At 42.0% G+C, this 23,674-nt stretch overlaps 1 protein-coding gene across 1 annotated transcript; it reads right to left on the reverse strand.

Annotated features, from left to right (window-relative positions):
- Positions 1 to 1,308: 1,308 nt before the first annotated feature.
- Positions 1,309 to 23,674, reverse strand: FSTL3 (follistatin like 3). Its single transcript, XM_053465311.1, has 5 exons — positions 23,389 to 23,674; positions 15,080 to 15,265; positions 9,419 to 9,634; positions 2,356 to 2,583; positions 1,309 to 2,087 (listed from the first exon to the last, which is right to left on the reverse strand). Exons 1-5 carry the CDS (start codon positions 23,474 to 23,476, stop codon positions 2,035 to 2,037), a joined length of 771 nt encoding a protein of 256 aa, XP_053321286.1. The 5' UTR covers positions 23,477 to 23,674; the 3' UTR covers positions 1,309 to 2,034.

Consider the following 23,674-nt stretch of genomic DNA (forward strand, 5'->3'; position numbering starts at 1 on the left):
CCATTCTTCTGGGAAGGCTTTCCATAAGATCTTGGAGTGTTTCTGATGGAAGCATGCTGAAGGGGAGGCCCTTTTCGTTTCCAGAATGACCGTGCCCCAGTGCACAAAGCAAGGTCCATAAGGACATGATTGGATTAGTTTGGTGTGGAAGAACTTGATGGGCCCTCAGTGCCTTGACCATAACCCCATCAAACATCTTTGGGACAAACTGGAATGGAGATTGCAAGCTAGACCTTCTCATCCAACATCAGTGCCTGACCAAATCATCTACTTGATAAATTGGCAAAATATTCCATACAGACACTCCAAAGGTCTTCCCAGAAGAGTGGAAGCTGTTATAGCTACAAAGGGGGTGGGACCAACTACATATTAATGTCTATGTATTTAGAATGCAATGTCATAGAAGTCCCTGTTGCTGTAATGGTCAAGTGCCCCAATTAATCATATGAAGTATTTTGGCCATTTGCAACCTGCTATTCCTGTCAGTACCATGGACAGAGGACAAAGCTCAGGCAGAGTCTGTATGCTGGACAAGCCTAATACGGCTCTTCTCACCTGTTATGAGTCAGCCTAGTATAAACAGACTGAGGAAGTGTAAACCAAATTAAACTCTGCGACTAGTTGTATAAATATCTGTATGTTAGGTATGAAGTAGCCTTAAAGGAAAAGCAAGCAAAGAGATGCAATTGCTACTTTTTATTCTTTTGTACACACAAGGTAATGCCTTTAGCTGTATTTTACATTTGTTTTTTAGTACTTCTGTGGCAAAGGAACATTTCTGAAGAACTAATTATTTTATACATATGTGCATATGATATTGCTGTCACAATTACATTTTCTGACAGTACAATAATTGTACATTTTCCTCACTAAGCCTTGATAACAAGCTGAATTTTCTTACTTGTGGGTGCACTGTATTCTCAACATTTATCTCTAGAGGGCAGCATAAGCAAGGTATCTGTAGCTAAACAACAAGCCAGTACATTCGTTCAGACTCTATGCACCTTACATTTACTTCTTCTTACAAATGACAAAACTAGGAATTAGTATTATTTTATTTTTATACATAGAAAAGAGAGCGAAACACAAAGATAGAAAAATAGAAAAAACATCACTGTGGTCTCTGAACTTTATCAATAAGAGGCTGATTACACCCAAAAAATGTTAACAGCAAACAAGATATAAGCAGTTATTTAAAGACCCGAGTGGAGACTGGGATGCACTGTGTGATTGAGCTTTGTTCGCACGTGAGCAGCTGGCTAACCTTGCTTTTGCTACAACCAAGAGGTTGCTGTAGCATTTACTATCATCCCTTCCACTCAGAGTCTGTGGCTTTTCTCTATTACATTTGCTCAGTCACTTAACAGGATAATTGCTATACACCCATGATCATCTTCTAGTTTGGTCTTTACCCATCACAACAGAGGTAACATTCGCTATTGAGGGTCATCCTACCCTGTGGCACCATTGCTATGGTTCACCCACCGCAGTGAAATGTGTATATGGACTAACCCACAGCTTATTCTTTGTCAAGAGGAGACTGAGAACCACAAAGCTTTTTCTATGTCATGGATATAGTAGGGAAAGACTGCATATCCATAACTCACATTCTCACTCTGTCAACTTGAAAACATAAGGAAGACTCACGCATTATGCCTGTGAATCCCTCCCCTTGGAAGGAGATTTTCTGTTTTAGAGACAATGTCACTCTGCAGTGTGAATGAAGGTTTGTATATCAGATAATTGGTAAAGTCTATCTCCCTGTACCACTTTGCTTTGGGAAGAATAGACTCCTTTCTTCTGGAGGAACATATTTAAAGCAATTAAATCAGTTATCCTACAGTAAGGAGTAATATGGTGCTGAGTATATGACACCATCTTGCAAAAATGTAACAATTTACTCCTTCTGTTTCTGTGTTCACAGGAAGAATAACCTGCCTGATACATATAAATAACACATCCAGTTAATAAATACACTGTATGTACATTATACACATGGAACGCCAGTGTGTCTGCTCTGACAGCATGCTGACCTCACACATAATTCTTCACAGAGTCATCGAGGTCCATGGAAAACTTGGTGAAATCTGTAGAGGAGGTAAAAAGGGTTAAAGATTCTATTACCCAATTTAATAAACATACCAAATGTGAAATCACTGTCTCTCCAACCATCCTTAATTCATGAGATAAAATCATCCTTAACCAGGGCGCAACCTTACATAAAGTAATTAGTCAGATCAGTCAAGTTAATACTTTTATAACTCCATATTATCTGTCCGCTGTTTGCAAATACCATGAGGGTATAACTTGCTAGGTTATTTCAGTCAATGGAAAGCATTTCAGCTTAGCACATACCTGCACAGCTTCCTGTGTGACGCACTCCTATTGATCGCCCAAGGTAACAAGTGGCCCTGCGAAGATGACAGGCAGAAGGGTAGGTAACGTTGTTGTTTCCGCACAGCATATGATCAGAGGCAAGAGGCAATGGGCATGGAGAGGAACGGCACATGACACAATGGGCGCTCCCTGTCTGGTCCACCACACAGGAATGTGTCCCAGGACAAACCACATTTGAGCAGGACTCTGGAGGAGAGAAAAGCAATCTTCAGCAACACAGCTGGAGAGTTAGCAAAATATGACGCCTATACATAACACGGTGAAAGGTTTGTGAATCTCTGTATGTTTAGAATGTTTGCGCATTAAAGGAGTGGTTTACTGTCTCTGACAGGCCCACTAAAGAAAAGTTCATTTTTAAGTCCTCTATGACAAATAAATACTTATCTGAGGTAAACGCTGCAGCTCTGTCTCCGCCATGGTGCAATGATACTTACCACTTGCCCACAGATGCCTCAACAGACCAGGGCCATAGGAAGGGTGAGGAAAGAGAGGTACTCGCTTCGGGCGCAGCTGCAAGGGGGCCGCCCGTTCAGCAGCTGCAGCCTCCAGGACCGGTTGTAGAGATCACAGGTCTAACCAGCTCAACAGGGCCCCGTGGTGAAACACATAGCTGCCAGCAATGTGATTCACCACAAAGCCCCTAAAAAAACAGTATCGTCTCTATAGGGGAGGGGGCGAGCAGAGAGGCCACCTCGCCTGGGCCGGTCTTCAGGGGACTGCCGAGGCAGCTGCATGATTGTGCTCTCCGCAACCAGCCTTGCTCATCAGGCGCCCCCATGGGCAGTGCACAGCCAGGCACCATCAGCGCTGGTCTGGGGAGGAGGTGTTCCATGAGCAGGGCTGGTTGGGGAGATCACAATCCCTAACTGGCATTAGGGAGCGCCTCGGCTTGTGCTTCCTAATCACTACGCGCCGGCAAATGATGCAGAGCGCCGGAATATGACGTCACCCCGGCGCTTTGCATCAATAGCCGGCGCATAGTGATGAGGGAGCACTAAAGCTAAGGCCTGGAATGACAGACCTTGCGCTCCCACCACAGGATGGAAGATAAAAGATGATCATGGAAGATGATAAAAGTAAGAGATGGGGAGAAAGGGGTGTAAAGTCAGTGTATGTGTATATATATGTGTGTGTTTGTAATCTGGTGTGTGTGTAAGGGCAGTGTAAGTATCTGTATGTTTGTAAGCTGGTGTGTGACTATATGTGTGTGTAAAGGCAGGGGAGTGTGAGGGCATTGAATGTGCATACACGTGTGTATATGGACAGGCTTGTGTAAGAGCAGTGTATGTATATATGCGTATTAATGGGCAGGTATGTGTAAAGGCAGTGTGTAAGGGCAGTATATGTGTAGGGGATTGCAGGGAGGAGAGTGAGAAACCATGTTTCTCACCCTCGTCCCATGCTGAAACACAAAATGAAGGGAAAAAATTTATTAGTGATTTACAATAAATAAATAAATAAATCACTAAAATAATACAATAAATAATTTAAAAAAAAAACAATAAAACGAGCAAAGTGATGCCATTGTGACATCACTGACATTAATAACATGTTCAAGAGGTCCCTAAGAGGACCTCTAACCATTTTTTAAAAAATATATAAAAAAATGCAAAAAAATTTATTAAAAATATATATATCAAAAAGATAAAAATAATAATAAAAAACCTTTACATCCCATTGCCCTAACACAATATCTACCCAGTATACCCCTCCTGCCTCCGTTCACAACCCCCAAACCCGTTAAGCCATAAGCATAAAAATTCTACGAATAATTATAGTATGTTCCCTATACGTGCTTGGAAAACCTATATAAATTAAGTATTTCTGAAATCAGGACACTGGAATTGATAGACTTGGAGGGGATTTTCCATCACTTTACCTAATTTTGTGAAGATTCAGAGGGAAAATGTATAACAATTAGGTGTTTTTTTTTAATTTTTGTTAGTTTTTACTAAATTTCTCATCCTAAATTTTCAGCTAATCATCTAACTATGGTATCAAAAGAAAGCTCCATCTCTCCTTGAAAAAAACAATATATAGTTTAAATGGGTACACTATTCACAGGAAAAGAGAATAATCACTGAATCAGGTCTCTAGGTACATAAAAATATCTTGGTGAGACATTGGGAGGATTTTGGAAAAAAGTTTTTACCAAAACACCAGGCTAGGCATAGGTTGCCTTATTTTACTCTTGAGAAAGTTAATCTGCCTTGAAGCAGCTCAAGCCATATTTATGTGTTTGTGTTACTTTAGGTGTGGGGAAAAATCCTCCTCATGATCACTTGCCCTAACGCCAACCCTTACTGTGCATATCCAATAGTTGTACTTACTATAAACATTGGAGAATCATTACAAAATTCTCCCAGTAGCACCCCTATTACATAAGCCATGTACAAGTTTCTCCAAGCTCGCAATGAATGCAGTTAGTTTATTTCTTTAAGCCGGAGGAGTTGGGAAGATGTAAGACATGTGTTTGAGCGGACGGACTGTTCCTTCTCCTGCTGCCAAGTGTTTACACTATCTGCTGCTTTTTTCTTAAGAATACAAAATGTGTTTCTTTCTTTTCACTTTCCAAGAAAACAGAAAAAAAACTCCATCAAAATAACAAACTCCAAGAAAAGTACATATCCGCTGTCAATGCCACAATGCAGGTCATTACACCATCGTGTTACTTACTGCATAGGCAATTGCAGGACTATTATTTGTATCTTAGGATGTGACTGCTCTACCTAGTATTTGTACATTACTGCATAAAACATGATATGTATATTACTTATTTACATATTAACAGGAAGGTTTTTTTCTATGAACTGAATGGTATCTTCATTAATGATTTTTGTTTTATCATATCACAAATAAATTATCTGATAAATATATGAGAATGTTCAACATTAATTCTGTTAAAGGTGCTTGAAAATATTAAGCCATATAATCTTACTACAACTGTGACTCAATATATTCCAATTGATATCATTCTGATTGCATGTTTAAACGGTAGTCTAGTAATCTAGTAGGATAACTTATATTGAAACTAAAACATATCAATACGCATCAGCAAATAAGAATAAATGGTATGTGCCACTTTTCCCCTTAGATATGGGGGTGTTTTAGGGTGACATGACTGCTAACACAAGCAACAGGATGAATTCTGAAGCGTTTGGAGCTTAAATACCAGGTCAGGTAGAAGTGGAATATTCTTCAATGGCTGAGGCTGTCATCTGACTTCAACCTAAGTGAATATGCATTTCAATGGCTGAAGACAAAACTGAACTCCTTAATTTTTCCACGGTTAGCATGGTTTTTTGGATACCTCCCAGTCTATCCATGTCACATTCAGAGACTTCCATATCTGGGGACTGATCTCCATATCGCTGGACAGAATGGGACTGTGGGAACTGAGAAAGCTATGAAGTATGCAGCATGCTTATATTCTGGAGGCTGGCTCCTGTGTGCATCCATTTAAAGCTCCAAATTCACAAGTACACATAACACATCCATTTTCAGGCATGAGTGAAAAATGAACAAACATATTTTTGCCCATCCACCTACATAGGACAGTACCATCCACCTTCCTTAACCACCAAGCCACCTAGACACCATCTCAAAATGCTCTTCTTCAGTACTTTCTAGGTAGCTATGCGAGACTTGCAATTTATATGTGCGCCTAAAGAATACACTTTGATTTCACAGCTCAGTGGGCTGGTCAGGTCCACGAAAGATGAAAGTGGGGCAGGTCAGTGGGACAATTAAAGACACCAAGTCCCAACTGCCCAATCAGCCTTGCACACACAAAAATGTGAAGGTATGTCTTTGGGAACATGACCCTGTCTATCATACTGAACACACTTTAATAGCAAAGAGTGGGGACTGAGTTATTTTTAAATTTATCAGCAATATGTAAGCTCCCATATATTGCCCAAGAGGAAATTAAAATGGTGATTTTTTTTATACTACTTAGGTGAAAAGTTGAATAATATATGAGTAATTACCATCCAGAAGTAAACCAAAAAGTTGATGATTAAGAGTTGTATTATTGATACTGATTATATCATTCAGGTCCAAGTTCCAAGCAGGGTGTGCACCAAAAATACCTTTGACCACAAACATTTCACAGTTAACACTCATGTCAGTTTCAACGCAAAAACTAGTACACCACAAGCATTTGTGATAAATATGGGATTAATCTACTCTGGAGAGAAAAGTGTACCTATCAAAATGAACTTGTGTTCTCTCAATTTCTTCCTTCTGTAAGTATTTTGAAAGGATTTGTATGAAATTTGGCAGGTCTATAGCAACTGACATTGCCAAATATCTTATTTGCAAAGTTATAGTCAACTGAAAATTTGAATTTTACATAAAATGTTCAAAAGTATCACTTAGATTTAATCCTTACATTGTACATATAATGTTGCACTTTATTACATGCAAATATTTGAAATGTATTTTTATTTTATCAGTATTATTTTTTCACTATATTTTCATACCTGATAATTAGATAAGGAAAGGTTGTAAAGGCCCACATATTGTATCATATAAAATAAAAATAACAGTTACAAGGGTGTGCTAGCAGACATGTGGATTGCATTTTCAATCAGAAACACTCTTTATAGCAAAACAAAAAGCAAGGTTGAGATTCCTCTTATATTAGCCTAAAAATAGCTTGTCATCATTATAATATTATTATATCATAAAATAATAATTGTAATGACTTACTGATGGTGCCAGCTAAATAGTTCTAATGATTATGAAAACCATTACAGTGAAGGAAAAAAATTTGATCCCCCTTGATTTCGTTAGTTTGCCCTCTGACAAAGACATGATCAGTCTCTAATTTTAATGTAGGCTTATTTGAACAGTCGGTCTGGGGCTCCATGCAAGATCTCACCTCTTGGAATTTCAATGATCATAAGAACGGTGAGGCCCAGAACTACACGGGAGGATCTTGTCAATGATTTCAAGGCAGCTGGGACCATAGTGACCAAGAAAACAATTGGTAACAAACTATGTGGTGAAGGGCTGAAATCCTGCAGCGCCCACAAGGCCCCCCTGCTCAAGAAAGCATGTACAGGCCTGTCTGAAGTTTGCCAATGACCATCTGAATGATTTAAAGAAGAACTGGATGAAAGTGTGGTGGTCAGATGAGACCAAAATCAAGCTATTTGGCATCAACTCAACTCGCCATGAAGGAGAGGAATGCTGCTTATGACACCATCCCCACCGTCAAACATGGAGGTGGAAACATTATGCTTTGGGGGTGTTTTTCTGCTAAGGGGACAGGACAACTTCATCACATCAATGGGAAGATGGATAGGGCCATGTACCGTCAAATCTTGGGTGAGAACCTCCTTCCCTGAGCCAGGGCAATGAAAATGGGTCGTGGATGGGTATTCCAGCATGACAATGACCCTAAACACACGGCCAAGGCAACAAAGGAGTGGCTCAAGAAGAAGCACATTAAGGTCCCAGAGTGGCCTAGCCAGTCTCCAGACCTTAATCCCATAGAAAATCTGTGGAGGGAGCTGAAGATTCGAGTTGCCAAATGTCAGCCTTGAAACCTTAATGAGTTGGAGAGGACCTGCAAAGAGGAGTGTGCAAACCTGGTGGCCAACTACAAGAAATGTCTGACCTCTGTGATTGCCAACAAGGGTTTTGCCATCAAAGTACTAAGTCATGTTTTGCAAAGGGGTCAAATACTTATTTCACGAAGTAAAATGCAAATCAATTTATAAACCTACCATTAAAATTATAGACTGATCATGTCAGTGGGCAAATGTACAAAATCAGTAGGGGATCAAATTATTTTTTCCTTCACTGTATTTGCCAGGAGAAATGTAATCTGAATCCAGGCCCCTGTATAAGGATATCAGCTGAGGCACAACAGCGAGAAAATAACTACTTATGATGCTCAGATAACATTAGCATTAATTATAAGCTCACAATACCGGCAACTACTTCTAGTTCTGTACCAGTAAGTCTTAACGTCTGTTAATCTTATTGTCAAACTGTATATTATTTTATTATTGTTTAATTTTTTCCTATTATTGTAATAATCTTCTGGAATATATATTTTTTAAATTTCATGTTCACCCATAGAATCAGGGGAGAGGATGTCACCGGAAGTGCTGCAATTTTTACAGAAGTTCACCATGAGGTAATGTCAGTGGAGATGTCGGCATAAAAAGACGATGACAGACAGACAGAAGAGAGAATAACAAGAAAATAAGGAGAAGAAGTAGAGCTGCGATACACAAAGATATCAGCGGAAAAGGTAGGGAGACGTTCAGTAAGCTTGAGAGAAAGAGTGAATGTGGGTGTTGGGCAACAAATATCGTTTCCAACTTTAAAAGGCCCTCCACCCATTTTCATCCCAAACTAATGGGCAGGAAAAATGTTTTGGCCCATTTGCACCATCAAGCTGCACTAAACTGAATCCAGCCACACTACACTGCTTATACTTTGCGAAACAGGCCTTAAAGGTTACAGTGTCTTTATTAAGCCAGCTATAAAAATCCTCTGAAGAAGCCCCTTGAGGCTATACAATGGGTTTACTCCATAAAATTCAATAGCAATTCATTTAAGTGGTAACGCCTGACACATTGACCCTGATTCCAGGGTTGGTAGTGAATTGGAGAATTTCAGCTGTGGCAAAAAGTCAATTAAATTTTTGGAAATGAGTGGAGCTACCATTGATCTACTTGCCCTATGCATAACACTCCTAATAATTAGCACTCTTAACTATGTGCAAAGTTTGCATGGATATGGAGGGGACTCCTCTTAAGTATAAGTATATAAGTATACTAAGTATAAGTATATAAACATAAATGCCACAAATCTGTAGGATGTAAGACAGTAGCCTCGGCAGAATCTGTAATGTTGTCTGTCCCTTCATTATAACCCCTTAAGTACTGCTTTCATAGTACTGCTTTCATAGTTAAATGTCATGTGCTACAGAAAACACATTGTATAACATCTGGGAATCAATCTATATATCTATCCACACAATTAGAGAGGTATCACTCACTCTTGCATTTTCCATAGTACATAACTTCCAGATCTGGTTGGCCACGGCATTTGTTGGTGAGCAGTTCACACTCATTTTGGTATGTGTGACCATCAGAACCACATACTGGCACGTCGTTGTCCAGCCCAGAGCAGTCAGGGGCACATTGACACTGGGGCCTTCCCTCTTTCAGAAGACATGTCTTCCCTGGGGGGCACTGAACCCCCTCACAGCTGTCTGAGGAAATGGACAGAGGTGAGGTTTTAAACACAGGAACAATATGCAAAATACAAGCAATTTCTCTGAGACTTTTATACAAAAGTATATATTGATTGTATTTCAATTTGTAACATTTTATATGGCCTCTCTCTATAATGCTTTGTGCTTATATAAGAGTAAATGGGGTGATACAGTACAGTCATAGCCAAAAGATTTGAGAATGACACAAATATTAATTGTCACAAAGTCTACTGCCTCAGTTTAGATGATGGCAATTTGCATATATTCCAGAATGTTATGAAGAGAATTGCAAGTCATGGCAAATCCCTCTTCACCATGAAAATGAACTTAATCCTGAAAAACATTTCCACTGTGTTTCAGCCCTGCCCCAAAAGGACCAGCTGACATCATGTCAGTGATTCTCTTGTTAACACAGGTGAGAGAAAGCTGAAGAGCGCTCTGTTAAGATGATTGCGTTAGAATAACAGACTGGAAGCTTTAAAAGCAGGGTGGTGCTTGACATCATTGTTCTTACTCTGTTAACCATGGTTATCTGCAAGGAAACACATGCTGTCATCATTGGTTTGCACAAAAAGGGCTTCACAGGCAAAGATATTGCACTTAAATCAACCATTTATCTGATCATAAAGAACTTCAAGGAGAGAGGTTTAATTGTTGTGAAGAATGCTTCAGGGCGTCCAAGAAAGTCCAGCAAGCGCCAGGACTGTCTCCTAAAGTTGATTCAGCTGAGGGATCGGGGTGCCACCAGTGCAGAGCTTGCTCAGGAACAGCAGCAGGCAGGTGTGAGTGCATCTGCACGCACAGTGAGGCGAAGACTTTTGGAGGATGGCCTGGTGTCAAGAAGGGCAGCAAAGACACCACTTCTCTCCAGGAAAAACATCAGGGACAGACTGATATCCTACAGTCCTGGGGTAAAGTCATTTTCTCTGATAAATCCCCTTTCCGATTGTTTGGGGCATCCGCAAAAAAGCTTATCCGGAGAAGACAAGTTGAGCGCTACCATCAGTCCTGTGTCATGCCAACAGTAAAGTATCCTGAGACCATTCATGTGTGGGCTTGCTTCTCAGCCAAGGGAGTGGGGTCACTCACAATTTTTCCTAAGAACACTGCCATGAATAAAGAATGGTACCAACTAGGGCTGAAACAACTAATCGATAAAATCGATAATAATCGATAATTAAAATCGTTGATAACGATTTTCATTATCGATTAGTTGAATCGATTTTTATCGATTATAAAAAGAGTTTTTTTCAGAGCAAATGCTCTGAAAAACTCCTCTCCTTATATAAGCCGACCTCAAACAGAGATCGGATTATAACACTAGAATCCAAATCCCCCGCAATGCTGCAGGGGACCTGGATTCCCCTCACTGTCGGCCGGTGGGTGTCCGTGCCATACGCACAGACAACTTCCGTCTCTCCCCTCCACTTCCATACACCTCTCTGCCTCTCTCCCAACTCCCTGGTATTTTGTGAACCTCCGTTGCTGACAGGCACTTTCACTGCAGCTTCATAGAAGCCTCATCGTAAGTGAAGGTGAGTAATGGAGGCTGTCTGTGCGCATCGTGCAGACCCCCACCGGCTGAGAATCGAGGTCTCCTGCAGAGGATCATCCTCTCTCTGTCAGCCGGTGGGGGTCTCACAGACAGCCTCCGTTACTGCCCTTCACTTACGCTGAGGCTTCTATGAAGCTGCAGTGAAAGTGCCTGTCAGCAACGGAGATTCACAAAATACCAGGCAGTCGGGAGAGAGGCAGAGTGGTGTATGGGAGGGGGGAGGAGTCAGAGGGGTGTATGGGAGCCACCCTCCCCATACACCACCTGGCTCCTCCCCCTCCCATACACCTCTCTACCCGGCTCCCTGGTGTCTTGTGAACCTCCGTTGCTGACAGGAGGCAGAGTGGAGTATGGGAGGGGGAGGAGGCAGAGTGGAGTATGGGAGGGGGGAGGAGGCAAAGTGGTGTATGGGAGATGGAGGAGGCAAAGTGGTGTATGGGAGGGGGAGGAGGCAGAGTGGTGTATGGGAGGGGGAGGAGGCAAAGTGGTGTATGGGAGGGGGGAGGAGGCAAAGTGGTGTATGGGAGGGGGGAGGAGGCAAAGTGCTGTATGGGAGGGGGAGGAGGCAGAGTGGTGTATGGGAGGGGGAGGAGGCAGAGTGGTGTATGGGAGGGGGAGGAGGCAGAGTGGTGTATGGGAGGGGGAGGAGGCGGGGGGAGGCAGAGTGGTGTATGGGAGGGGGAGGAGGCAGAGTGGTATATGGGAGGGGAGAGGAGGCAGAGTGGTGTATGAGAGGGGGAGGAGGCAGAGTGGAGTATGGGAGGGGGAGGAGGCAGAGTGGAGTATGGGAGGGGGAGGAGGCAGAGTGGAGTATGGGAGGGGGGAGGAAGCAAAGTGGAGTATGGGAGGGGGAGGAGGCAGAGTGGTGTATGGGAGGGGGAGGAGGCAGAGTGGTCTATGGGAGGAGGCAGAGTGGTATATGGGTGAGTTATAGTGGTGTATGGGGGGTATAATGAATTTCAGGGTAGCAGAGTGGTGTATGGGGTGTAATGAATTTCAGGGAGGCAGAATGGCATATCTGGGGGAGTTAGAGTGGTGTATAGGGGGAGGTAGAGTGGTGTATGGGGGGTATAATGAATTTCAGAGTGGCATATCTGGGGGAGGCAGAGTGGTGAATCAGGGAGTATAATGAATTTCAGGGTGGTGCAGGGCATTTATGGGGGGCGGAGTGGCATATCAGGGTGCACAGTGGCATATAGGGAGGTATAAGGCATAAATGGGGGCGAGTGGCATATCAATATTAGGCATATCAGGGGGGCATAAGACATATCTGGGGGTAAAAGGTATATCAGGGGGCTCAGTTGCATATCACTGGCATATAAGGAGTATAAGGCATACCGGGGCACAGTGGCATACCAGGGGGCACAGTGGAATCTCTGGCATATAGGAGGTATAAGGCATATATGGGGGAAGAGTGGCAAGCTGGGGGTCAGATGTGCATAACTGGGGGCAGTTTGGTAAATAAAAGAAAATATAAACAAAGCTTTTTTCTCATAGTTTTTATTAAATATGAAAAATAGTTAACATATAAATTAATACTTACTAATAACTTTGTATTAAAACCTAGTTTGAGAAACACTGTGTTTGGGTTCTTGTAGCTTTTATTATTATGTCAGTAAAATAAGAAGGTGAATAGAGAGGCCATTGCAATAAAGAGATGAAAGTGTAAATTGTACGTTTTTTATTACATTATTTGAAATTAAAAAAAATTGCATTTTTTTTATCCGATTAATCGAAAAAATAATCGGCCAACTAATCGATTATTAAAATAATCGTTAGTTGCAGCCCTAGTACCAACACATCATTCAAAAGCAACTTCTTCCAATCATCCAAGAACAGTTTGGTAACGAACAATGTATTTTCCAGCATGATGGAGCACCTTGCCGTAAGGCAAAAGTGATAACTAGGTGGCTCAGGGAACAAAACATCGAAATTTTGGGTCCATGGCCAGGAAACTCCCCAGACCTTAATCCCATTGACAAGAGGCGGGTAGATAAACAGTTACTCACAAACTCCAAGCATTGATTATGCAAGAATGGGCTGCCATCAGCCAGGAGTTAATTGACAGCATGCCAGGACGGATTGCAGAGGTCTTGAAAAAGAGGGGTTTTTGGTACCTCAAGTCCCGGAGCAATTTTGTCATTTTTGCGGTATGTCAGTTCAGCGATTATTCTCCTTTCCTGTGAATAGTGTACCCATGTAAACTATATATTGTTGTTTTCAAGGAGAGGTAGAGCTTTCTTTTGATACCATAGTTAGTTAATTAGCTGACAATTTAGGATGAAAAATTTAGTAAAAACTTGTGAAAATTAGAAAATAAAAATACATTTTTATATATTTTCCCTCTGAATACTCCCAAAATTAGGTAAAGTGATGGAAAATCCCCTCCAAGTTTATCAATTCAGGTGTCCTGCTTTCAGAAATACCTAATTTATATAGATTTTCCATACTTTCCCAGCACTTATAGGGAACATACTATAAGGTGTACATTATTTTTTATGCTTATGGCTTAACGAGTTTCGGGGTTGTGAATGGGGGCAGGAGGGTTATACTTTTTAGATGTTGTGTTAGGGCAATGGGATGTAAGGGTTTTTTTCTTTTTTGTTATTATCTTTTTTTCTACTTTTTTTCTTTTATTTTTTGTATTTTTATATATATATATATATATATATATATATTATTTTTTTTTTAATGGTTAGAGGTCCTCCTAGGGACCTCTTGAACATGTTATTAATGCCAGTGATGTCACAATGACATCACTTAGCTCACTTTATTGCTTTTTTTAAATGATTTTTTTAAAATTACCATTTTTTTTATTCATTTTGTTTTTCAGCATGTGAGGAGAGTGAGAAACATGGTTTCTCACTCTCCTCCCTGCACCGATCACACTGTGATCTCTATGCAAGTCCCCACAGATATCCTGTACTCCGATGACGCGACCCAGAAGGGAATGCCTGATTACGCATTTTAAAATGCCAGATCGCGTGATTGTGCCAGAAGCTGTTACATGAGATCGGGCAGCAATAAGCCAGCAATGCTGGCTTCTGCTGTCAGGGGGAGTCCAGGCTGTCAAACAACAGCCTGATCTCCCGTGTAGCCGCAGGGATGTGTCCCTGCCGCTGCAAGAAGGGCAGGACGTACCGGTACGTCCATAGGGGATTCTTGGGATGCGTTTTTTGGACATACCAATACGTCTATATGGGACTGAATGGGTTAACTTAATGTAATTGTCAATAAAAGCCTTTGACACTTATGAACTGCTTGTAATTATACTTCAGTATACCATAGTAACATGACAAAAATATCTAAGACTGAAGCAGCAAACTTTGTGAAGACCAATACTTTTTTCATTCTCAAAACTTTTGGCCACGACTGTATATGGTATGCACTGTACTCTAATCTCCTTGCTACCATGTTGCCATTACCTTAACTCTTTTTACTCTAAATATACTCTAACATACATTGTTCCATAGATCTTCTCCTGTTAGAGTATATGACACACCAATCAGCAATTACCCTTATTCTTTATTATTATTATCTTTTATTTATATATTGTCAACAATTTACACAGTGCTTCATACAATACATATATACAAGGGGTAAGGCAAGACTAGAATTGACAGACTAAAACAAACAGATACATTAGGTGGAGCGAGCCCTGCTCGCAAGCTTACAATCTTGAGGAACTGGGATGAGGACATATATAAGTCACAGAGAATGGGTGAGATGTAGTGTGGGGTTGTATCAGTTACAGGGACGTTCTAGCAGCTAAGATGGTATGGTTTATTTATTTATACATTCCTTAAACACCATCATTCATTTTGGCTCATATAATTTGATTTAAATACTCTGTGGCATTTTGTGGACGGTAATATATTTGGTCTCACCTCTGCAAGGCTTGCACGTGACCAATCCTAGGAAGCCCAGAAGACTAATCTTGTTCCTGGGGTCAGTATAGTTAGACCATGCATTCTCAAGATTTCCATCTCCACAGCACTCATTCCATGTTACTGCATTAAACAGCATAAGACTGCACGTTGAACCTGCACCCTGAAGTAACCAGCAGGTCCCACCTGAGAAAAAGATACATATCAGTTGACATTGGCAGTTGTTTTAACTTGCTAATAAATGGAGACATGATTAAATATATAATATCTGTAACTCCTCTCCCTGAGTAACATGTACCATACATAAGTAACTGGTAAATTGTGAAGATTAAACAAGATTTTTTTTAAAAAAAAACTGTATTTTCAAGAGAAAAAAACATGCCTTTTTCCTCCTCACATCCCAAACATCAGTATAAGCAAGCACTCACAAACCTCAGCAGCCTCGCCTAAAATGACAATAACGGAATATATATGGTGTATATAATGAATAATGTGAGCTGTCCTACAAGTGTCTTGCACCGACGTGACCTAATGATGTCTCATGGCTCTTGTAGTGAGAGTGTGGTTGCATAAATTTGGTTAAAAAAGTTGCTTTTGGAAATAAGACGTTTTCCACTTTGGCACATAAAAATTTCCACCACAGCAACAAATAAAAAGTCTACAGGACAAGACAAAATAAACATAAGCACACGCCTGAACGGAATTCTGTGTGCTTCCTTGGGCATGTAACCAGGTCTTTGTTTTCCCTCAAGGTTTATGCCAAGCAATCCGAGACAGTGATACTATGCAAATGGTTTATACAGATTTACATTGTGAGAGGCAGTTCTGAGCACTATATTTCACAGTCAGTTTAAAGCTATGGACCATGTAATTTTTCTCAATTCAAATCAAATACCTTCTTGCAAATTTAGACATTAGCACTTGCATAACTGAAATGTGAAAATCTGTTCTGTTTCTCTTTATTGTTAATAAAATTTATGCTAAGGCATGCAGAAATAACTAGCATTATTGATGATATACTATTAAAAAACTGTGTGTGTCAAGTATACGTTTGTAAAAAAAACCAAAAAAATAGTTCAGGATGGTATCTGCTGCATGTGTTAAGTCTGCGTCATAGTTGTTAACATCTGGAATGAATAGACGTCAAATACCAGGGAACTGATCCAAGGTTCTCCCTTTTATGAATACTGCTAACTCATGGGTGGGCAATCATTTTGGTAAAGAAGTCACTTGAAGGCAATTTGACTCTTTTGTTGTCCTAATAAGTCTACTACTGTGAATAACGCCGTTACACAGAGCGCACTTTGCAATTAAAAGCAAGCAAATATTAGAGGTTTCTCATATAAGCATTCTCAGTGATAAATGTGCACTTCTGTTATGTCAACTCTGGAGAAGTGGTGGATCCTGGATTAATTATAACAAGTTTTAGCAGAATTTACCATAAAGGAGTAGATGTTGAATATATTCATTTCTAATGATGTTGTTGGCAGTGCTTGAAAACAGTGTGCTGTTAGATGTTAAACTTTGTTGTATATGTGTCAATACCATCCCCCCATCATTTATTGTAGTAGGTGTTAAGGTACTGTGGTTTCCAACTCATTTTGTGGAAGGAAATGGAAGGTAGGTGCATACTACCATATTTGCTCGAATATAAGACAACAGTTTTTTCAGAGCAAATGCTCTAAAAAAAGATCCCTCGTCTTATATTCAAGGTTGTCTTATAATCGGACCTCAAATAGAGGCTGCATGGGACCTGGATCCTCTATTGCAGCTCCCCTGCTCAGTCATAGAAGCCCCCACGGAAGTGCTGGGCAGAAGTGGAGGTTGTCTACGCACATTGCGCAGACGTCCACCGGCTGCCCCCACTAGACAACAGGGAGTCTTGAGCACAGGGGAAAAGTCTGGGGATGCATTGGTGTGGTGGGGGCAGAGTTTCATATCAGGGGCAAAGTGGCATATAGGGGGTACAATCCATATCTGGGTGGCAGAGTGGCATCTCAGGGAGGCATATAGGGGGTTTAAGGCATATCTGGGGGCAGAATCGCATATAGGGGTATAGGGCATATCTGAGGGGCAGATTGGCAGGCCTGGGGACAGATGTGCATAAACGGGGGCAGATTTGCATATCTAGGGGGAGAGCAGATTGGCAAATAAAAGCAAATAAAAACAAAAAATGCAATTTTCATACTTTTTATTACATATGAAAAAATTGTTTACATGTGAATTAATATTTACTAGTAAAAGTTTTTTTCCTATTGGGTAAGTCTTATATTCAGTCTTTTTCTTTTTTCTTCTAAATTATTATTCACATTTTGGGGGGTTGTCTTATATTCAGGATCGTCAGGATCGACCAAATGTCAGCAGGTGTTTCAGCGGGAACTCCCCCAACGTCAGCAGTAACTCCTACTGAGGTCAGCGGGCAGTCCTGGTGCGTCCAGCAAGGGAAGGCTCCGGGCAGCCGGAGCGAAGAAGTTCCCAGGTATGGTAATGAGGAGAAACAGAAAACCCTCATAAAGTCTGCAACACTCCATCTTCCCACAACCTAGCAACTGAACGCCAAGCAAACGACGCCTCTGCAAAAAGTTAAGTATATTGAACCTGGAGATATCTATATTCATCTATAACTTTATTGTGTAGTTTTACTAAGTTTACTCATTGACCCTGTGTGTCCAGTATGGGCATTCCTTATCTATGTGGCATTCTCTTACTGATTGGTTTTATTTGGCAAAATGTATGTCATGACTTAGGACTGTTTTATTTGACTTTTTCTTTTACTGCTCCACTGCTGCACTGCTGGGATACCATAGCTGCCAAACATTATGGATTTGCCGGGACAGCCCGGACAACAAAACATATTTTCCTGGCTGTCTGTTTTTCCAGCGAGCTCCATGATTCTCAGCAGTGCTGATAAATGTGCAATACCCAAATTGGCACTGTGCTAGCACAAAAAGGGTAGAACCAGGGCAATCTATTCTATATGGACAAAAGTATTGGAACACCTGAACATTACACCAACAGAAACTTTTATGACATTGCGTCTAAAAACATAGACATTAATATGAAATTGGTCCCCCTTTGCAGGTTTAACAGATTCCACTCTTCTGGGAATGGTTTTCACAAGATTTTGGGGTGTTTCTGTGGGAATTTTTGCCCATTCATCCAGTAGAGCATTTGTGAGGCATGCCCTCCAACTGTCCCGATTTGGGTGGGACCGTCCAGATTTTGGGACGCTGTCCCGCCTATCCCTACCTCTGTCCCGTTATGCAGGGGCGGAGGAAGGGTGAGACGAGAGCGGTACTCACCTAGGGTGCAGCTGCGAGGGGGTGCACAGCTGCCCGATCAGCAGCTGCAGGACTAGTTGGAAGATCACAATCTCCCTCTAGTCGGCTCAACATTGGGGAGCGCGAGGTCTGTCACTTCAGACCTTGCTTTACTGCTTCCTAATCACTACGCACCGGCAAATACTCCAGAGCACAGGGATATGACGTGGTACCCCGCACTATGCATCAATAGCCGGCGCGTAGTGATGAGGGAGCAGTAAAGCTCCTGAAGTGACAGACCTCACGCTCCCACCACAAGATGGAGGAAGAAGGATTGAGGAAGAGGTAAGAGATGGGAAGAAAGGGGTGTAAGGGCAGTGTATATGTGTGTGTAAGGGCAGTGTACATGTATATGTGTGTGTGTGTGTGTGTAAGGACAATGCACGTGTATATGTGTGTGTAAAGGCAGTGTACATGTATATGTGTGTGTAAGGCAGGGCTCGACAAATCCCAGGCGCTAGGAGTTTGTCAGCCTCTTACATCCACAAAAAAATGTCTGGGCAGACAGCACAGCCACTCAGAGCCTGCCCCCGAGCCTGTAGGCTGAAACCGCGATTGCAGGAAAACCTGCAATAGCGACAGGGCAGCGTTAACCCCTTCAATGCCACGATCGCGGCATTTTAGGGGTTAATTCCCGTTTTGTACGGGGCTCTGCTGCTGGTGGTCTGCCTGGAAGCCCAGGCAGGCCAGCAACAGCAAAAACAAGCCCCCCCACAAGCCCTTTGATGATTCCTGTAGGCATGGAAGCCTACAGCAGTCATCAGAGAGACTCCCCCCTGCAATGGCTGGTCTATAGACCAGCAATTGCGTCCCAGCTGCCAGAGGCAGCTTCAGGGACAGGGGGAGAGGGTTAACCCCTTCAATGCCGCGATCGTGGCATTTAGGGCTTAATTCCAGTTTTGTAAGGGGCTCTGCTGCTGGTGGTCTGCCTGGAAGACCAGGCAGACCAGCAACAGCAAAAACAAGCCCCCACAAGCCCTTTGATGATTCCTGTAGGCATGGAAGCCTACAGCAGTCATCAGAGACTCCCCCCTGCAATGGCTGGTCTATAGACCAGCAATTGCTTCCCAGCTGCCAGAGGCAGCTTCAGGGACAGGGGGAGAGAGTTCTTCGGTCTCCACATGAGTGTGGAGACCAGCCCCAACACCCCCCTGCTGCCTGATCGCTCCATGAGAGCGACAGTGCAGCGTTAACCCCTTCAATTCCACAATTATGTATAACACATTCGTGGCATTGCATGGGTTAACATTTAAACATTATTAAAAAAATAATAAAATAATTTAAAAAACCCAGCAAAAAACAGCACTGACCTGAATTTCCAGGGTGCTTCCAGGTCAAATGCTGTGAGTTTAGTAAGTGGGCTGATGATGATCAGATCACTCCTAACCAACTGTTAGTTTAAAAAAAAAAATCCTGGCTCCTTACTTTTTTAGCTGGCGCCTAGATTCACAACAAATTTGTCAAGCCCTGGTGTAAGGGCAGTGTATGTGTATATGTGTGTTTATGGGCAGGTGTAAGGGTCCTGGGAGGGAGGCTAACATTTGCCTATTTTTTTATTTAAAAAAAATCTCTGCTGCTGTTGATTACTCTTGACGGGAATTGTAGTTCACAGCTAGCATCTGCAGCTTTACTGTTGACTGCATTTCCCATGATGCTCAGGCTGTATGTCTGGCTGAGCCTCATGTGAACTGTAGTTAACAGCAGATGATGTGACAGGTGTTAGTTGAATTACAACTCCCACGATGCCTAGTCATGGTGGTCACCTGGCTGGCTGAGCATCATGGGAATTGTAATTCACAGCTAACATCTGGTGAAGAACTGACAAACTTCATATTAATCTTATCAATATGATGTCACACAAATGTGCATGCAACATCCCTCTGTGTTTGGAAACCAAATACTGGTAGGTAAGGGGTTGGTTCCTCAGTACCATGGCACTGAGATACCCTACCTGCTGCCTTCCGCAACCCCTGCTTTCCCGATTTCCATGGTGACCAAACACTACCTTGATGTAGCCTGCATGTAGTATGCATGTCATCCTGCGATCACGAAATGTGCACCCATAAAGACCAGGCCTTCGTAACAGGTAGCAACGCTCCATTGGTTGAGCAGGAGCGTTGACAGGATACTGTACAGCAATGCTTGCTCATCACAGTGTGATCAGCACACTAAGATCAGCAGGAAGAGAATGAAAAACTAAGTTTCACCCTCTTCCAAGAAATGGTAAAAGGGATAAAAATATATTTAGTTGAAACAGGAAATTAAAAAATAAAACTAAGAATAAAAAACTCAGTGATGTCACTGTGACCCATAAGCGTTAAGAAATATGGATATCTATTCATATTGCACTGACAACATTACAAAATAGGAAAAACAAAGTGCCAACATCACATCATTTTGCCCTAGCACCAATAATACTTAAACATGTAAAAAAAAATACAAAACCCCTTTACTACCCCCTAATCCCTTAAGCCAGTGGTATAAAAAATAATACACTATAGTTTAATATGTAGCTTAATATGGATGTGGCCATATAGAACATAAACAAAATATATATGGGGGGGTATTACTCTAATCAGGAGACGTTGCCGAAAAGAAATCGGGTCGCTGTTCAGCATTGGCACCTACCGTGTAGAAGAAATCATAAGCAAAAACAAACATAAAGTTAGGCTTAAAGAGACTATGCCCACAAATAAGGAAACAAATGGGTTTGGTCTGTTGCATAGACTCAGCTCAAATAAAACTGTCTTTCAAGAAGGAAGCACATAGTGCATAAAAATCACCTGTCCTCTGTAACATCACTCACTACAGAGTTACAAACTGCCTCTGGAAGCAACATCGGCACAAGCACTGTGTGTCACGAGTTCATGACATTTTCTATGGCCGAGTAACTGCACACAAACCGAAGATCATTATGTTTAATGCCAAGCATCGACTGGAGCAGTGTATAGCGCACCGCCACTGGACTCTGGGGCAGGTGAAACTTGTTCTTTGGAGTGATGAATCAGGCTTCACTATCTGGAACCTTGGTTTGGCAGTTACCAGGAGAACACTACCTACTGGAATGCATTGTGCCTAGTGTAAAGTTTGGTGGAGGATGGACAATGGTCTGAGGCTGGTTTTCAGGGTTTAGGCTGGGCCCTGTAGTTCTAGTGAAGGGGAATGTTAATGCTACAGCATACAAACACATTTTACATAGTTGTATGCTTCCATAACACAAGTTTGTGGAAGGCCCTCTACAGTTTCAGCATGCCTGTGCACAAAGCAAAGTCCATGAAGACTTGGTTTGAGCTTTGTGTGGAGGAACGCAAGTGGCCTGCACAGAGGCCTGACCTTAACCTCCCTTGAAGACCTTTTGGGAACAACTGGAATATCGATCAGGAGTCAGACCTTCTCATCCAACATCAGCACCTGACGTCATAAATGCTCTTTTGGCTGAATGGGCACACATTCCCAAAGTTACATTCTAAAGTCTTGTGGGAAGCCTTGACAAAAGAGTCAAGCCTGAGAGGGGGCCAACTCCATATTAATGCCCATGGTTTTGGAATGGGATGTCCAACACACTTTTGGTCATTTGGTGTATATTCCCTGTAAGTCCTCCAATTATTCAACATAATTATTCCATGTAACATATTCACTTGAATGTGATTTAAACATAACATGTTGTATATGTGTATTGTTCAAATAATGTATTAGAAGGAATTGTGTATAAATGATATGGTGCAGGTTAGGTGATCAGAGATCTCACTTTTATTTGACCCATTTACACCATGAAGAAAGACATCATGACCTGTTCTCAACTCTTTGAAGAAGAGACACTAAAGGTAAGTCCAATGGTGGTGCCTGGGGAAACTTCTCTTGGCCAGGCCTGGGAGAACCACCCCCCACATATGCCAAGGGGTGATGCTAATCTCAACTAGGCTGGAGAGGGGCAGGGAGTAGGCCGAACCAGACAGGGAGTCAATAGCCACTACCGCAATCTAGCGATCACAGGACGGTCCTAGAGTCTTGATAGTCAGCTTTGAACACCAGAGTCTCCAGAGCAATTCCAGAGTTTCGTGTATGTCACGTCAAGCTCCACGCATATTATGGTGGCACCTTGACGTTATAGTTCCACAATGAAAGCTCAGGTGCACTGATCATTTCACAGTAAAATTGCCATTTTCCAATGCATTAACCAAAGCTCCAGTCTACTGCAACTATTATGGTGCTTAAATGTATTCTGTTGTTTATGAGTTCCACTGAATGAACTATATTACCCTGTATTACCAATGTCTACAACATTTCATTATGGTCCATATTCCCATCAATTTAACTAATTGTACTTATGAAACATACAGCTATCTCTTTAATGCCCCCTATTACTCAAAATAACCTCCTAAAGGGTACATTTACCCCCTTTATACCCACAGATAGGTTAAGAAGCCAGTGAAACCCTGGCAGTATATCCTTAATTCACAGCACTATAAGAGCTGCAGTCATCATGATAGTCTGCCAGGGGCCCTAGGCAGCAGTAGGCTAAAATGCATGTTAAATAATTAACTGTATCAATGCATATCCGCATGGTTTACTTAAGGTACACCAAATGAGCATGAGAGGGGTTGGGTATATTTAAAAATGGTACATATGTGTAAAGTGTAGCTGCTTTGAGAGGAATTGTTGTGCTCTATATTTGCCAGTTGTGTGGAGGGACGTTAGTAAATGTATGTGTTTGTAAAGAATTAAGTGGGGATACGTATAACTGATGGGTGAAGGAAGTGCGGGCACGAATGTTGTCTGATCGTGTGCTCCTAGGTCTGCACATGTGTACAAGAGTTTGTGTTTGTTGGGCTCATGAGAACGTATGGGGTGTACCATATGTTTGATGTATGTGAAATATGATTAGTTGGGGTAGTAGCAGTGCCTGCAGAGACGGTGGGTGACCATTTGTCATAAGCACATGGTTTGAGTACCAAGGGCAGAAATTAGAAAAGGCATTTTGTGACTCACCCGGCTGCAGCATCGGGTCCCCTCCCGGGATAGGGTGGCACCGAGTATCAGTCAGGAGTAGCAGAGGAAGCAGCAGGAATTGTAGCATGGTGCAGGAACTTCCCAGCTCCGCTATGTCCCAGGACCTTGAGCCAAGAGTGTGTGTGTGTGTGTGGAGGGTGCCTGTCTGAGAGCCGTCTACCTGAGTTGTGTGTCTGTGTATTTTGGGGATATCTGTGTCACTGAGAGGTAAGAGGAAATGCCCGGGTGCCCAAAGTCTCAGTGTATTTATTGGAAGTGTGTAGTA

This window comes from Spea bombifrons, chromosome 1 (genome assembly GCF_027358695.1).
Source record: "Spea bombifrons isolate aSpeBom1 chromosome 1, aSpeBom1.2.pri, whole genome shotgun sequence".
NCBI lineage: Eukaryota > Metazoa > Chordata > Amphibia > Anura > Pelobatidae > Spea > Spea bombifrons.